The sequence below is a fragment of the Nymphalis io genome, chromosome Z (genome assembly GCF_905147045.1).
Source record: "Nymphalis io chromosome Z, ilAglIoxx1.1, whole genome shotgun sequence".
Taxonomy (NCBI): Eukaryota; Metazoa; Arthropoda; class Insecta; order Lepidoptera; family Nymphalidae; genus Nymphalis; species Nymphalis io.
The window spans coordinates 1,484,093-1,502,731 of record NC_065918.1 but is presented as its reverse complement, the minus strand read 5'-3'; the positions used below and the strand labels follow the sequence as shown (position 1 = coordinate 1,502,731).

The 18,639-nt window shown below is 28.9% G+C and overlaps 2 protein-coding genes across 6 annotated transcripts in view; both read left to right on the top strand.

The window, feature by feature from the left end:
• The window catches only part of LOC126780356 (uncharacterized), a 200,185-nt gene that overhangs the window by 8,122 nt on the left and 173,424 nt on the right, over positions 1-18,639 (top strand). The window lies entirely within an intron of this gene.
• LOC126780352 (H(+)/Cl(-) exchange transporter 5) overlaps positions 1-18,639 on the top strand; it is a 30,369-nt gene that overhangs the window by 385 nt on the left and 11,345 nt on the right. Inside the window, exons 2-5 of one of the 4 annotated variants that reach the window (XM_050504768.1) lie at positions 467-541; positions 14,745-14,913; positions 15,347-15,379; positions 16,826-16,855. In XM_050504768.1, coding sequence (XP_050360725.1) covers positions 473-541; positions 14,745-14,913; positions 15,347-15,379; positions 16,826-16,855 — 301 coding nt within the window. In that variant the 5' untranslated portion in view covers positions 467-472. Of the gene's footprint in view, positions 1-466; positions 542-11,719; positions 11,937-14,744; positions 14,914-15,346; positions 15,380-16,825; positions 16,856-18,639 lie in introns of those variants that run through there. The other 3 variants (XM_050504770.1, XM_050504771.1, XM_050504769.1) reach the window with 3 other exon arrangements.

Here is an 18,639-nt window from a genome sequence, read left to right as displayed (position 1 = left end):
GTAAGGTCTTTCAAAGTGACAGAAAAAAAACATGCTTTTTATTACAGCTTAAATTACAAATTATTATTTTAATTTATTTTAAAATTATATCTCACAAATTATTTTGTACAAAAAAAATTGTAAGTATTAATAACATGTAATGGTAAATTTACGTAATTATAAATCTCTGATATTATTTAATTATATTATAAATTAATCTCTTAAAATGCATTAGTAATTGCTTGAACAAATAGCGGGTAGTTAAAGTAATATTAAGCTTTATTTTATAATCTAAATTACTCCCATTTGTTAATTTGTATGTAGTAATGTAGTATAGAAAAATGTAATGATTTCTATATTAGAACTATATATTTATACATCTGCAAAGTTAATATGATATGTATAAAAAGTCACTACATCATTATTATTAAATATTTATGTAATAACGTTACATAAATATAATAATTTTTATGTAATATTCTTTCAGAAAAATATGGAGCGGTTCCCTCTCAAATCTTCTGTTTCAAAAATGGGCACAACATATCAATCTGTCTTCAAAAAGGTAAAAAAAAAGATTTTAATTCAATGAATAATATATAAATGTTAAAGTATATAAAATATAATATTATAAAATTAGAATGTCATTTGTATTAATGAATTATCTAATTAAGCAGTAAAATACTTCTTAATCTCAGTCCATTAACTGTAACAATAATATAATATATAGCATTTCATAATATACATTATATATATATCATATAGAGTTCCACTGATATTCAGTATTGTTATTGAATCTTAAATTTAAATTAAAACAATAATGCTATGAAGATGATCAATTAAAGGACCAAAAGCATGAAATGTGTAAAATGAAATGAAAAATGATAAAACAAACAGACAAAATATTTTTTAAATGATTTGACCTGGGATTTATACAATTTTTTTTCATGGGAATTTCGTTTGGTAAATTCTTTAAAAAAAATTATATAAATATTTAATGGACATATGCAAGAAGAATCGTAGATAGCGAGCAGCTTCATAGATAATTATGAACGAACCTCATTAAACGTACAAACGACGGGACTATTTTGATTTATTTGTAATAGTTTCAAAAAGTAAAAAAATAGCACTTAAAAACTATCATATATCATACTAACACTGACTGTATATGATACTTTAATAATGTCCTCCAGACCAATTTCGGCCAAGGCGGTCAATCTCAAGAGAGATTAGCCAACTGCGCAACGAGATATTATAGTGCACAAGTGTGCGCGCAAACACAGGTCCACTCTCTATTCCCTAACTCTCATAATCCGATGGGAAGGCAATCCACGACACGACCGGAAAGAATTCAGGCGCAGGACCAAAGGCTTTACGTGCTTTCCGAGGCACGGGTGTATACACTTCCAACTTCCAGACTCCGGGCTGCTACTGAGAATTTTCTGACAGAAAAACCCAATAACTTTTTACTGGCCCGACCTGGGACTTGAACATAGGACCTCCGGGTCTGTGGCCTTACATTAAGCCACTAGACCAACGATACTTTATGTTATAAAAACTGCATATACACAGACAGAAAAAAATTAAAACAGTAAATACGTCTCCAAATATGAATATTTCTCTAGTGGAAATTTGTTGTCATGAAAAAAAAATCAAAGCAAATTATAAACGATAAGTCATTACATATACGTAAAAAGCATTTCATAAATTCCTTATTGTACCTCCTTTGTGCATTATAATATTTTTCGAACTTCGAGCATTATTAAGAAGACTGTGATATTATAATTTCAAAGTTTATTTGCATGGAATTTTGTCAATAGTTTCGAATTTGACATTTATGAAAAGGGTCGGAAGGTATTTGGGTTTGCAATTTACCGTATTTTTTCAAATTTCATATGCGGTCATGTTATGTTATGTCATGTTTTGTACACTGTTAGTAAGGTTATTATTTTATTTTCAAATATAACGTTAGAATTGCTGTCGTAGTAATAAATAGAACGAATAATTTAATAAATACGATTTTTTATTATTATTTAAATATATTTTAGTAAGATACGAGTAAATGGAATTGCATATACATAGACAGAAATACACAGGCTTTGTAAGAAGTTTTCAGTTACACTGCTTGTTGTCAATGCGCCATCAAGCACGGGATCTCACTTGTGCTCGTAATTACTTATTGTACCTCCTCAATTTTCGAACCGGAAGACAGCAATACAAAGTATTACTGTGGCGGTAGGATAAATGTTAATTGTGTGGTACCCATCCAGACGGACTTGAGAAATAAATTTTAAATCTATAAAAATATATTAACATTCAAAAGTAAAAGTTGAAAATGAGATAAAGTAACAGATGATATATCATTCTCATAATAGCTAAGTGTATCGATACAAATTCACGTTTCATTAAACGTTAAATCTATTTCAACGTTCGATAAAACATCAATAATTAAAGTGAAAAAATGGTAGAGCGTGTGACTAATATAAATGGTATTTAATATTGTCACAGAGAAAAAAAAACTTCAAATGCTGTAAGGGAAAGTTAACAATAAAAATAAAAATCTAGTACGAAGTAAAAGTTCCATGAATAGGTATTGAAAACGAGTCTTATAAAGAGTATTTTTCACTATTTGCGTCTTCTTCAAATGGAAACCTGTATGGCTTAAGTAAAATTTCTATTTCTAAGTTTCTAGTTAGAGCATCGCAGATATATTTTTCAACATGTCTTTTAATATCGTCGCTCCACGATATTGTAAATATATTTTTATTGCAATATTCTACGTATTTTTATTCCTCTTAAGAGTTGGAGTTAAAGTAATTCGTTACATATACGGTTAAAAGTAAAAAATTTCATGCTCATATTTAAAATCAGAAATTACTGTAACGCATAAGCTTAGATTTCGAGTTAAGATTCATTATTTTTATAATTTTAATAAAATTTGCTTAATCTTGGTCCAATGGTGGCATTGTGCAAGCCTGTCTGAATAGGTACCATACGTTCACCACCGCAATTTCTACCGCCAAATAACAATACATTGTACTGTTGTATTCCTTTAATTTTTATAGTTGCCTTTCATAACTTCTTAATTAAAGTAATTAAGAGCGTTTATTAAAAATTCTACTCAAGTTCCTACATCCTACTCAAGTTCATAAAAATGATTTTTAATATTTTGCCTCCGAATACGAATTTATTTATACAAAGTGGTGACTAAATTCCACCGCAACCGCGATGTAATAACCGGATTAAAGGAGATGTTTTTGTTCAATAACGCCGTTTATTTTCATCATATGAGCGGTTTTCAATTTTACTTTATACAACTATCGTTCTAGCAATTTTACCGTGCGGTTATTAGTTAAATTGACATAGTACATAAAATTATCAAAATGTTATCTCATTTATAATAGATACAAACCCGACATGTCTATTGTGTAGTGTTAAACTTGTACTTGTTGCATTTTATAAAATCAATTTTAAATATGACAACACTAAAAGAAGTATATACACACCTCTCTTTATAATATTTATAACTAGCTAGTCGTCCAAGCTTCGCACAGGCAGATAAGAAGATAAATGTATTTTGCATAGGATTTGCTTAAAAAAACCGTTCTTAGTGAGCGTCTGCGTCGGAGGAGTAACTGTGACGAATTTCAAGTATATTATATATATATATATATATATATATATATATATATATATATATATATATATATATATATATATATATATATAGTATATATAGTAATAAATAGATTAATTTACTACTGTGAATTTCAAGTAGTGCCTTAGTTCAGTCTATAGTATGTAAAGGTTTTGTTAAAATTACAATTTATCAATTTAATACTACTTTACTTCATTATTGGAACTTTTATTTCATTATTGGAGCGCAGATTGGCACTTAAATGTGATCGGCTTATAAATCTCAGATTGTAGATATAACAATAAATTTGAGTGTTAGTTGTCGAGAATTAAATGAAATTAATTCAATTAATAAATTAATGTGTATTTTCTTATATCACATTTAAAATGAAATACTTGGTAATTACAGTGTTTGCAAGTGTTTGCAATTCTTCTTCTTTTCTAAACGCAATCCACCAACAATTAAAAAAAAGTTTACCATTAAATAAAATTGAAGGTTATTTTAATCGGTTATAATATGCGTAGTCGCAACTGCAGTCCATGTTACCGCACTTATTATAAACAACCCCTTGTGACTAACTTCTGTTGCGTGTTTAAAGCACAAATGTTTTTAATACCTAATAGGAACAACATCCGACAGGGCGATGCGATTCCCTAGAATGTATATATATATTTATGTGTTGTTGTTAGTTGCAGGACTGCAGTTATCAGTTACAGGTTACATTGTCAATGCGCTGTACAAATCCTATTGTTAAATAATGTCAATCAAAGATTCAAGTGAATAACAGTCAATTGGACGCATTCAGCTACATCCGTTGTTAAGTTGATTATTGCATCAATCTGCAATTGCATAGCTGATTCCAAGTGCGAAATAATACTTTTAAAGGTCACACGAATACCTCATTTGGGGTATAACCACATATAACCACGGTATATAATATAAATATCGAATTTTTAATTTTAATTGTACTAAAATAATATCAAAACTATTAATCACATAATTACCGGATGCAGCTGAGGATCACGCTTCACGTAGGAGTACTATCTAAAAGTAATTTTTAAGTAATAAATTATGAATTCATATAAAAAAGGAAATCTTGCAGGTGTATATTGGTGATGTATTCTTAACCGATTTTGGAGACGATCCTCATTCTGCACTACGAGTAGCCGTCTGCGCAAGATACATATAGTTCACACATGTGTGCAGTGACACACACAGCTGCACTCTCAATTCCGTCATTCTCATAGTCCGATAAGAAAGCAATCCGAAATGGAGAGAGAGGTCATAACAATCAATGGAATTACGAACTCTCTGAGTCACGGTACCCCAACACTTTCGATACTCGTAGCTACGAGGACACGGAAGTCACCTACGACTACGTAGTAATACTTAAGAATTTCTTAAAAGCAAAATTTTTTTGGTCAATCCGATTTTCTAGCTCTATATATAGTCATAGATTAGCTACGTTTTTTTTCACTCAGTAGAAACCTTCAGGTAAAGGTACTCGGCCCCCTTGGTCAGGAACCGGGTTATGTGGGAATTTTATCCACAAAACTACTGCAATGGCCGTCCTCAGCTCGGATCGGAGAGGTGTAACGGGACCGGACCGTGCTGCACAGCACCTCTCCTCAGAGCGCAAGAGTAATCTCGACCCCCCCTCCCCGTAGTTAACCTTATGTTGAGCTGATACGCTCGAGTATTTCTGACCATCGTTTTTTTTTACTATTCCAATCGGCTGCCCTAGACGCTGGGCACTATATAAAGGGCTTATGTATAGTGGTGGTAATAAACACGTTGTAAGATATTCCCTCCTATGTTAAACTTCTGCGCTCGAGTAATTCCAAAAATCCCTTATTGAGCTCCCCTACTATTATAAAAAAACCTCTTTTTATTTAATTAGATTTCTGTGGCTTAATTATATTTTTGCTCTCAGTACATTTATATAGTACCTTAAAAATAAATTATAATATTTTATACAATTTTATCAAGGGATTACCTTACATTTTTTATATCTTTTACGTAATTACAAAATATTACGATCGATACGAAAACCTAAAATAAAGCCTTAAACATTTCAACATTCAAAACATCCTTAATAATATAAATGTGAGAGTGATTGTTTGTTTATTAGCAGTGTTTTTTCATGAAATGATCGACTATAGAATATTATATGTTTAAATTTTAGTTAAATGGTGTGTCGTTTAGAAAAAAGTCCGTCAAATCGTTTTGATCTTAAATTATTTTCTAAGTAAATAATAGACTATCACTACGAGAGATTCATTTCAAGTTTTTAGAAATTTATGTTGCCAGCTATGTATTATTTAATATTCCGTTAGCGACGTTTTAAAATATCGCTAAAAAGAAAAACTATGAAAAAGTTTTAATAAAAAAATAATTAAATTTACATTAAAAAAAAAATTATTCACTACCTTAAAAATAGGCGAAAAGTTTTTTGGTTGTTTACATTTTAACTACTATCGCTTACGCGTCAGCTCATTAACAGCTACCGTCACGCACAAGGGGGGGGGGAAGGTGCGGGCGGAAACTAGTAAAAAAAAACATCGACTTAAATGGATTGTCGCACTAATTGATTTGTTTAAATATAAACGATTAGTTCTAGCCCGCGTGTAAGATCTACCTATATATATATTATACCTATTTATATACTCTATTTATATGGGATACCTAATACCTCCTGTCAGGGAAATAGAAAAGGATATACCCTTTTAGACATATTGACAAAGTGTATGTAAGATAATTAACTATAATTAAGACGTGAAAGTATAACAAACAAATGAACTAGTAAGGAGCGGTAATAAATAATTTGCGTTACAAAAAATGTTCTTGTCTTTTTCGTGTTCTATATAATTTAATCTTAAATGTAACATTTTATCTAGCACAGCAAAATAGGCTCTATGCTATATCACGAAGCATCAATTCTGTATTGACAGGTCAGTATTAGCTTTGAGCGATCGTGTTACATATTAAAGCGATTAAGTTCACATCTGTGGTATATAGACGTTTACTGTCGTCGTCGACATGGTTACACCGCATAAAGTTATTACCTAGTCGCGTAAAATACACCTAATTTCTGTTATTATCGAGGGTTACTGATATCAATATAGGGAATGAAAAAAAAAAAGATAGAATTTTATATTTATTTACGACCACTTATAAACGTTACTTATTGGTGTTTAGTGAAACACTGGTTTCTTTTATAAGGAATAAATTGGTTTGGCATTCGAAACAAAAATACACATAATTAAATAAAAATACACAGCACTGTTTAATTAATCAACTCCTAAAGAAGAGTCTATGTATATATGTATAGGCAAAGACATAACAGGTTTGTACCTCGTTATTTTTCTCCTCTGTTTTCCAATTCATTATCTTTTTATTATTAAGAAGTTATCAATAGAGAAATGGAAATAGGAGTAAATAAGATTCGTAAGATGCAAACTCATATGTTTTCTTTAACATTTTCATTATGATTATTATATAATTTAAACCACATTACGAGCTCTAGTTATATTTAAGGCTGTTTAATTTTAATTTTTAAACGTTTATTTCAATACCAATTATCATATACTTTAGTATGTATATACATTTTTTTTTTATTTCAATTTACACGTTTGTCTGTGCTGTTTCCATTTGTTATGTGTGTCTGTGCTGGTGACTATATATACACCAGTATACTTAATCTTTTAATATTTTTTTTGAGTACAGCGGTTTTACTTAAAATTTATTAATCCGCTCGAATGTTAACCGTCTATGCAGTTATTACCAATAATTAAAATAAATATAGCTTCACTTATATTTAATTATTGCATACAACTTTATAAAGCACTTTTCGTCTATTCTTCAGGTATATCATTAGGTTTTTTTTTTTATAATGTAATTTTTATTTTTAAAGATATTTTAAACCATTGCCTAAGGAATATTAAATAGTAAATGGCTGGCAACATCAATTTCTGAACACTTGAAATTAATATATTAGTCTATTAAAATACTTATAAAAGAATTTAAAATCAAAACAATTTCACGGGTTTTTTTTTAAACGACACAATATAACTTTCATTCCAATCAACGCATGAAAAAATCGACTCGATTTGTAAATTTATTTATAAACATTTATAGAACGGAATTGCTACATTTTAAAGTTTAAGGTTCCGAAGGTATGCGAATGAAAAAAAATGTCCAAGAAAACTTGAGCTTAGATAGATAACATTCACATCAGTTCATCTAAAAAACAATTGTAACATAATTAACTGTATGTTATTTGTATGATCTCCGGAACCCCACGTCTCGCTTATCTGATCGTGAGTCGCCTGTTATAAACCGAATGGGGATATGAAATTAATTCACACTATTGCATGCAATAAATTTCTCATTTTGATCCCAGTTTCCGAGATACTCGCTCCGTCTCTTGATTAAATCATATTTGTTTAGATATTTGACTGATACAATTTCAATATTAAAGCTTATCAAAGATTATCGAAGTATGACCGTTAACCGAATAGTTGTCCTCAATTTAATTTATTTCTGCTTGTACGATTTGAAAATATTGTACCTAATAAACACGATAGTGGCATATCATTTTGATATTTTTAATATATTTTCATGTCAATATTGTTATTTTATTTTTAGTTTACAAATTCATTACTTCTGTTTCTCGACCGCATAGAGTATGAATCGCTAAATTAAAAAAAAAAAGTAAGAGAAAGGCTAGCATACCTCTGAAATGAAACGTTAGCCGTCTTTGTTATATTGAAAATTGTAAGATAATTAAAAAAAAAAAACGAATAAAAAACCACGCTGAGTTTCTCACGCCTTTCTTCTCATATGAAAGTATTTTCTTTTCTGAACCGGTAGTGGATTTTTACATTTAATTATTTAATTTTTGAGTTGGATTTAGTTACTTAATTTTAATACAAACATCATGATTCTTAATAATTAGCAAAAGCTTTCCTGTGTAGAATAAAGGTTCAATCATTAATTAAGTTTTACTAACTACCACTCCATTGAGGGCAGAGTAACTTTGCTTTAAGTGGTATGTATGTTGTATGAACATGATAATATTATTTATTACGTAATAATAATATATAATTTTAAAACGTATAGTCCAAACTGGAAACTGGTGAAACAGTGCGAAACGCAGCTACTTAAATGATAATATTATATACCAAAAACCTTCTGGTATTGGTACATTCTTTCAGTTATGCATTATAAAAAATAATCATCCTTCAGTATAGATTTATTTTTAACGCGAGTATTGTTTAACTTGTATTCAGCACGCGTCCCCTCGCCGGCAAAACGTGCGATGCGATTTATTATTTCTTTTTCGTCTATTATAATGTCCGGCTTTTTGTTAGGACTTTTCAAAGTTCAAACAGGTAACCCTCACTGCGGGTTATATCATTTATTTTCCAAGGTATGGAGGATTCACTTCGATGTTTTTATTTACCACAGCAATTCTACCAATACAAAAGTAGCACTTGAAAAAACAGCATTGTAACTCGTTTGAGTTTAAATCCGCGACCTTCGCTTTGAAGCCACGTGTCCTATCTATTGGATATATATGAATATGGCTGTTATTTGCACGTAATATTTTTGTAAATATTTAAAAAGATGCACAACATAGAGGAGGCTGTGGCCAAGACTGGGTTGATGCGGGAGTAACATGATGACGATAAAAGCAAATTGTATACAAAGCTACTACTATATGCTTACGGTTGTATTATACACTGATATGATTTCAAGTGTTGATACGAGACGGATATTGCGGCCTGGTTTCGTTGTGTTGCCAACAATTCTGCAATTATTTAGCTCCTAGTAACTGTTTGCACGGAGTACACGTTGGCTTATCGTTTGCTATGTAAATCTTTGTCTAATTCCCCCGATTGATACATAATATAGATTTGCACATATAATTTTATTTCAGCCCTTCGCACACATGAAACAGTTAATAAGTATCCGTAATAACGAATATTCAAAGTGAGACAATTCGTAACGATATTTCGTGTAATGATATATTTGGAGAGTTTAATGAAAATACATTAAAATAACAATATTTGAATTTCCGTATATCTATAATAATTACTGAATCATAATTAAATATCCATCTGAACTGGTCTGGTTTCCCACGGTCCAACGGTCATAATTACGCTGTACATTGGATTTCGAAAATTACTTTGTTAAATATTAATTAATCAGTTTTTTTTTCTTTTATTATCGTTAGATGCAAAGCAACCAAGCCAAAGAGCCACGTGATATTCGAAACATTTATATAAGGCTTTGACGCTCAGGAGGGTGCCAATATGACGTCAAATGTGTAATAATAAATAAATTGGGTGTTGTAATTTACTGTAATTAAGCCCGTTGTTGAACTGGCCACTATTATCTTTACGTTTTTATAACCGAAAGCCGTGTTTTATTTTATCATCCTATGAACTACATAAGCGTTTATTATTATTACTTATTGTTGTGTTCCGGTTTGAAGGGTGAGTGAGCCAGTGTAATTACAGGCACAAGGGACATAAAATCTTAGTTCCCAAGGTTGGTGGCGCATTGGATATGTAAGCGATGTTTGACATTTCTTATAATGCCAATGTCTAAGAGCGTTGGTGACCACTTACCATCAGGTGGCCCATATGCTCGTCCGCCTTCCTATTCTATAAAAAAAAAAGCGTTCGATTCGAGGTATTTTATTATTTGATAGTAATTTCAATGAGTGTGATGCGTATATACATTTGATTGATTGTATCAACATCGGATTCCAAATATGTGAATGTGGCTTGCTTAATTACACTTTGCGTTCCAAATTGCAATTATTGAAATGGTATTTTGGATTTCGCGTCCCCCTAAGTGCATATTCATTAATACCGTGAAATGAATGTGTGGGACATTCTATCGGATTGTTTTGTTTTATCCAAAATGTAATTAACGCCGACTTGTTTTCAAAAAACTAGTGACGTATGTATGTCCAGTTTACAATGCTAAGTTATTAGTACAGTGCAAATAAATTTCGATAATTAAATTAATGTATTATATGGAAAAGGTTAATGTTATGATTTAAAATATATCTTGCTTGAATTTCTAAATGAAATACCTCGTTAATTGTTAACGAACCATTCGTTCGACATTTTCTTTAGATTTGTAAACATATAGAAAAAAAAACTTTATATGTAATAAACATAAAATAATAGGGAAATTACAGTATGTTGCTCTGATAACGAAGTTTATTTTTACTACAAATAAACCCTAGAAAACAATAATAACTTAATAATACAGTATTGTGTAATATTGTATTGTGTGAATACGACGGATGCGTCATAGAGTTCTCACAGCTTACGCCGGATGCATAATGCCTAACCCTTATCTGTAGCTCGTGAAATGACAAGTCATGTTTGATGGCACGGAACTCGAGTCGTAAGACTTACAACCTTATGAAACGCACGCGGGCACGCCCCACGTATATAGACAGGATATCTTCCTAAGTCAGCTGACGAGCTATGTATAATTTTCAGTATATATATATATATATATATATATATATATATATATATGTGTTTTTTTAGGGAAAAAATTATTATTCAATTTACTTCGCTTTCAATTCAATAGTTGCGTATCAGTTATTGAATTGAAGGTGTAGTAAGTTTTATTACATTTATTAGCATATTAAAATAATGTTACTCACTTCGAATAAGTGACCTCTATGTAGGGTATTTATGATTGATCGTATACAATTAAAAAAAATCACCTACATAATGCTGTCGTGACGTTGTTTTCCTGCGTAATATATATTTTTACTTTTTCACACTTTTACCTATTAACTAATTTTCTTTAACTTTATCCAAGTTCTTATGCACGCGAGTCGTATTTCATGAAATAGTTCATCCCATTTAACAGAACAAATTAGATTTTTATAATCATGAAAAATTATGTAAAATAATATTTCAAGACTAACCGATGTTTTTTTTTTATAATCATTATCCGCGAACATCGATATTGATAATCGATATCTTATATCGTACACTCAACATCACTAGTCGGTGTGGCGAAAGATGAAACGTTGTTTTATCGATTTTCCGCTTTCGGTATAACATTCAGTCGGGTGAACATTGTGCTCGGTTAACGGACTCACCGGTGCTAAACGATTTGAAAAAATAAATAACTAACAAAATCCAAACGATACTCCCGTTATTTATAATAGGATGCAGTTATGTGATTTCTGTGAATAAGGCGGCGAAAATTCTGGAAATGCGCGTTCAGATGTGAGTATCGTGACGCCGTTGGAACCATAGCATTATAGAAGTGCATTTACGTAAGTCGCCGATAAAGATTTATGTGTGGTTTTATTGATTATCATATTAATGAATATAAATAAACTTTTATAATTTAATCAATAAATAAATAAAATTTATCATTATTAAAAATAAAATTTAATAATATATTAACAAGAATGTTAAATAACACGAGGTTGTTTAAGAAGTTATTGAGACGAAAGGAATTTATTTGTATGGTAATTGAACGGGTACGACTTAATAATAACTTTGTAGCTCAGAACACCACATTTTATTATTAATTTAATATTTTTTATATTTGATTAAAATATATATAAAAAGCGAAACATTGATTGAATTTATTTTAAAGTTTCATTGTTTAAATTTCAATATATTTTTAATAAATCGACTCAATTTCGAGGCATCTCTTTACAGTATTCAATACAGATCAGTTTAACAGTTATTATTTATTAAATAAAATAAATAAGTGTTATTCATTTTTAAATATATAATTAGAATTTAAATTTGTTTCTCAATATTATATAATAGAAAAACGGAAAGGAAAACCTGAAGATACTGAAATAAACCTGAAATATTGTATGTAAAAAAAATTATATTTGATAAATTATCGAATCATATGTTAACATGTTTTAAATAATAATAAATGATTATTTTTCCAATAATATATTCTCAATTTTCTAAATTAAAAAAAAAATTAAAGTATTTTTTTTTATATTCAAAACCAAAGCTACCGGGTTCGAAAATAAATTCAACAAATCGTTACATAAGGGCAAGAGAACCGGAAGTTACTCTTTCTAAAATATTCTATAAGAATAAATTGTAAAAAAAAACACATTGTATCATTAAGCAGGGATAATTAATTCAATTCGTAAAACTATTTGTACCTAGTTAACGAAAAATTGTTTAATGATTATGCCTGTACGCAAAAGAGACCAGAAAGCTTTTGAAAAGAAATGAATATAAATTATTTTACAATCCGTGTCCGTGTGGACAATTTCGTTCTCAGGGAAAATCGTCGTTAATTGCTGAAATCAATCATATTTCAGTTAATCAGTATTTTATTCATTATGGTTCATAACTACTTGGTGGATTTCATGCATGCCAATTAACATATGAAAACAATTTGTGAATCGAAATATATAAATACATTTGTGTGTATTTTAAAGTGAGTTATAATTTGTTCATTTGGCCTTTGTTCAACAATATTTGTACCTCTTGCATTTGTTATTATGTTGATTCCAAATAACACATACTTTGTTGAATTGAAATACATATCAAATTAAATTTAATTCATTCAAATTTATAAGCAATATTTATAAAATATAATATAAAAAATATTGCTTCTTTTTGTTTTTGAAATTATTTTGTAAGCTTACGTTTTCGTTTTAGTCATATGAATTGTTTGGCGTTCAAAAAAAGTCAAAAAGTGTTTGGCGTTCAATGAATAACATCGTATCGTTTGATGTTGTATGTTAAAATAACATTTTCATTTCCATCTAATAACACAATAATCTTTAAAAGTGTATCGAATATTTATTTGGAAAACATACTAAGCCCTTGAAAGTTATTTAAAGTACGAACAGGTAAATAAGAAGCTCAAAGAGTATTTATATTTATTGAAGTTCTAATCAAAGTGGCACTCAATGGATTAATTGAATAACAGCGAATCGTCGAGGAAATTACGGGAAATGCGCAATAATTTTAATAGCAATAAGACGAGATTTGAGTCATTTTTAAAATTTCTCATTTCCACTTAATGAATGCACAATATTGAATGGTTCTAAAGGAAAATAAAGATTTGTTTACTTATTGTTCCGTTCTGTAAGCTGTTAATGGGTACTAGGGTATTTTTTCACGGAAATTACTGGACTTCTTTTTATTTGTAATTTTCATTGATTACTTTTAATTTGTTTTACGCCGAAACGTTTTATTAGTAAAATAATAAATTAATAAAACTATAAACTTTATTAAGTCTTTTTAAGAAGGCGTCTAAAGAGTTATTAGATAAATTACTTGGTGGCTTGGGGGTAGGTACTCATCATTTATTCTATCGCCAAACAGCAGTACTTAATATTGATTTGGTCTGATTTTAAAGGTGAGTGAGCTAGTGTAATCACAGGCACAACCACAAAATATATAACATCATAATTCCCAAGGTTAGTGGCGCATTGACGATGTGATGGATGGGTGGTTATTTCTCACAGTGCCAAGGCTGGGCGGTGGTGGCAAATAGTTGGGCTATTTGCTATTTTGCCAATCTATATGAAATAAGTCGAATTAAATTGAAATGAAATATTAAGATTTCAACAATGCAAAATTTATTAATAATAAAATTTATTATAAGATAGTAGTTGTTTTTTTGTAATTTTGTATATGAGTCTTGTTACTTGAATAAATAAATAATTATTATTAATTTAGTAAACGTAGTCACGAGTATAAATCACTTTAAATAAAGTAAAATAAGAGCAAAATATTGTCCAAGAAAGTTAAAAGTACAATATAATATCGTTTTCATATGAGTGAGTAACTAAAGAAGGGAAAGTTCTTACCTATGTATCTTGTTAACATTTCATTGAAAATATACTGAACAACATAAGTTGTGGGTCACAACTTGGCTTTCGTAAATTGTAATTTTATATTTTGTTTGTAAGTAATTTCATTGCCTACATATATTTCTAAAACATTAAGATCATGTTTTAATGATCTTTAAATAATTTGATGTTAATTTCGTATATAAACACAAATAATAAAAAACTACTATTTTAGTAGATTATACCGGATAAAATAAAATAAACGAGACTTGTCGTAAAAAAATAATATCTGTTCAGGGTACAAACACAAGCAACGGGCGTGGAGCTCATACATCAACAGATGATGACATGGTAGATATAACACCTGGGCCGCAACGAGCGGCGGATTCTAGCTCTACACCCACCAACCACGGGACTTTCCAGCTATACGAGCACAGCGGTAGGAACAGCAACGCTAGTGCAAGTTGTAAGTATTAACAGAATTTATTGATAAATAAAGAATAGATATGTTTGTAAGTAGGTTAGGACGAGCACTATTAATTATTTATCTTTCTTATAAATTTAAGAGAGTGGTCCCGACTCTGTTGCATAAAGTATTTAAGCTAAACTAATTCGATAGGACTAATGTTATAAGTTTATGCCGTTCTCATGTTGTGTTTAAAATGATAGAAGTGTTTTATTTTTCTCATTGCTTAGTTTAGAAATTATGTACAATAGAATTAGCAGATATAGTTAAATAAATTAAACACTAATATACAATGGAAATATAATAGGTATACATACATATTCAAAAATAGCCGCTATGTTATGAATTCATTATACATTAAAAGTCGATTCGCTAAAAGACCACTTATATCTGACACGGAAGCAAATTAAATGTTTTGTTTCTTATTTTTAAGCATTCATCGCTCAGTACTTCAGTTCGTCAACCGGTAAGAGACCAGTCGGATATCAGTTAGTTCCATAACTCACTGCAAACGAGTATATGTAGTCATCTCATATCTAGCTTATTAGTTCTGATTGCTTTTGTTAATTACGTGATTTATACTTCATTTTTTTATCGAATATTCTTTAAAGCAAATCTAAAATCTATATATTGTGTTTATGGACCTTAATGCAGAATAACATTGAAAAGGTTACAATAAACATTCAATTAATTTATATCAGCACTCAGTACTTATTGTTACTTCACTAAAAATCATTTCAAATAATATGATCGCACGAGATATCGAATTGATAAAAATTAAAATTCAGTCTGAGTAATTCCTTACCTCCGAATTTGTCGGGTACAGTAACGAGCAACAGTATCAAGCAAAAGCTAAATAGATATTTCCTGGCCAAACTATAAGTATTATATTAATTTTGGTTTCAATGTATTTCATATTTGCTTTATTGTATTTCTTAATTATAATTATGTACATTTGACTTATTAATAGACTGAGATCACACCTTTGTAGTTTTTTCAATGTACCTATAATACATTAGTTTATAAAATTTGTATTTCAATAAATTGTTTAATAAAAAATGTTTAAAATGACTTGATTAATGAAAAGATAGGTAATAAAATTGATTTTTTTTTTATAATGAAAGTACAGAGCACAAATGTTGAAATGTTATTGATAAAGTGTTATAAACTTTAAATTTCATATCAGCAAGCTAAAATATAGGATATGGCCCGCCCGGTGACGATAATTAATAAGTTCTTGTGTGTAAATTAAAAACATGGACTTCGTTAATAGTAAATACGGACGCAGATGATACTGAACCCCTTGTCGGTGATGTAGGTAAAATTAATATTACAATGTAGTGACTAATTAATTTAATGCTTTAACAATAATTATATATTCATTTTGAAAAAAAGAATAATGATGAATTATAATTTAAATTAAAGATAACATTTTTATCTTAACAAGATTTAATACAAAAATTGAAAGCGTTAAAGTTTTCAGAAAATATTTTTTACAGTCGTAAATGCAATAGAAAATATTCTACATTTGTTAATCTCAAATACGCTTCATATAATATTATATTTGCACGTATATCAAAAATCTCAACAATCGGAATGGGAGTTTTTATTTTTTTAAGCATGGTAACCCCGGAATGTTTTTGGCAGTTTGACATTTCGCTGATTGCTTGTACTTTCGTCATTCATCGAACAAGACACGATAGTTCTTGTTGTTCATTTTATCTAAACTACCTCTTAACAAAGCCTTATCTATCGCCTTATCAATTTTAATAAATGTTTTATGTTATGTTTGAAACTAAAAGCAATATGTATAAATATAAAGACGCAAAGCAATAACATGCCATATAAAGTAAATAAAACATTTAGTGCCTTACGGTGGAACATTAATTAAATTGTTAAAACATGTTTACAGGGGACGCAGTTATATTATCCGGAATGCAAGGTATGTGTTGAATTTTTATACATAACTTAAACAATATAAGTTTTAATAAAACGTAAAGACCAATAGTTTTTTAACTTCCGTCATTTTTATAAAAAGCATAGTAAACTTTTTAACATCCTTAAACCGAACTAAAACTAGAACGAACTATTGATGAAAATATTGGGAACTGCAATATAAAGTCGAGTTTGTTAGGTAAAAATATGTTTCAAACTTGTTAAGAAGTCTATTGGGGATCACGTGACTCGACATTCAAATGTTTTCTTTCTCTTTCGTTTACTGTCGACTAAAATATAGATAGATGTACGAAGATAATGTTTTTATCAATGGGTATTTCTATTTATAATTTCGAAACATCTTTTTAAAGTTCTTTGAAAAACTATTTATGTCAAAAATTGACATTACCAATAAAAAATCATTAACTTCAGCTACACTTAACAAAAGATAAATATTTTTTCTTTTTATTATAACTATCAAATATGGCTTTTACTCATATGTGGCTTTTATTATTTATGATTTAAGTAAAACAAAAATTATAACTGGAAAACATAGTTAAATAAATACACTTAAAAACAAAAAATATCTTATATTGGCATGAATAGTATAACAATAAAAAAATATATGATGGCTGTTATTACCGATTCATTTGTCATTTTTTATACTTTGAACAATAAAAGTTATATAAAAAGTTTTAAATAAAGTGTATAGTAATAATTTATCAAAATATAAACTTAGAAAAAACTATTAATACAAAATGTTATTTATATTTTCAATTAATATAAAATAAATCAAATTATAAATAAATATATTAATTGATGTAACATTTTTGAAATGGAATATTTAAAGAAAATAATATTTCTTTTTTATTATTATGTTATTATTTGAGTAAATACATTTTTATTTAATATTTACATATTATATCTGTCACACATTTTTAAAAAACTGGTTTCGTTATCATACTTTTGGTTTGAATTAATTTTTGTTGATACACATACATGAACATCACGATCATTATGTTTCAACTAGACAGACAGGCAGGTATATGAAATATATATATAAACATATATGTTTTGTCATTGTAAAATTTGAATTAAGAATATTTCATTATACAGACAGTTGTAACACATACAATTAATAAAATGGATATGATTTTACAAAACGATTATTCAGTTATTTCTTGTTAAACAAAAATATAAGATCTCTATTAAAAAACAATATTAAATATATATTTGTTTTCCTTTAGTGAATGATGTACAAAATTATTCAATAACATCACAATCAATACAATACAGTCTTATTATAAAAATACGATTCACAAATACACATTTAAAATTTTAAGGTTTAATATTATGAAATAAAATAGAGCCAGTTCAAGAAAGATGACAGAAGAACAAAATAAGTATATCTAACCTTCAAACCGACTCGCAAAACGCAGGCACTGACTTCATTTCTTTTTCTAAAATCTTCTCTCACACTAGATAAATTTTATTAGTGAAATCAATTATCATTAAAATTGACATATATTGACATTGCGCGGATATATAAGGAAATGTCACGTCGCGTCGGCGTCACGTCACGTCACTTGCGTTTTCGTTTCTGTTACTACAGTTCCATAAATCATTTTTTTAGATAGTTTAGATATATAATTAATTATTATTTTTTCATTGTAATTATAATTACTAACCATAATTAAAAGTAAGTTTTTTCATCGACGCAAAAATTCGATAGAATTTGAAAGTGATGTTCACAGAGATAAAACATTGGTGACAATGTTGTCCTTGTTTAAA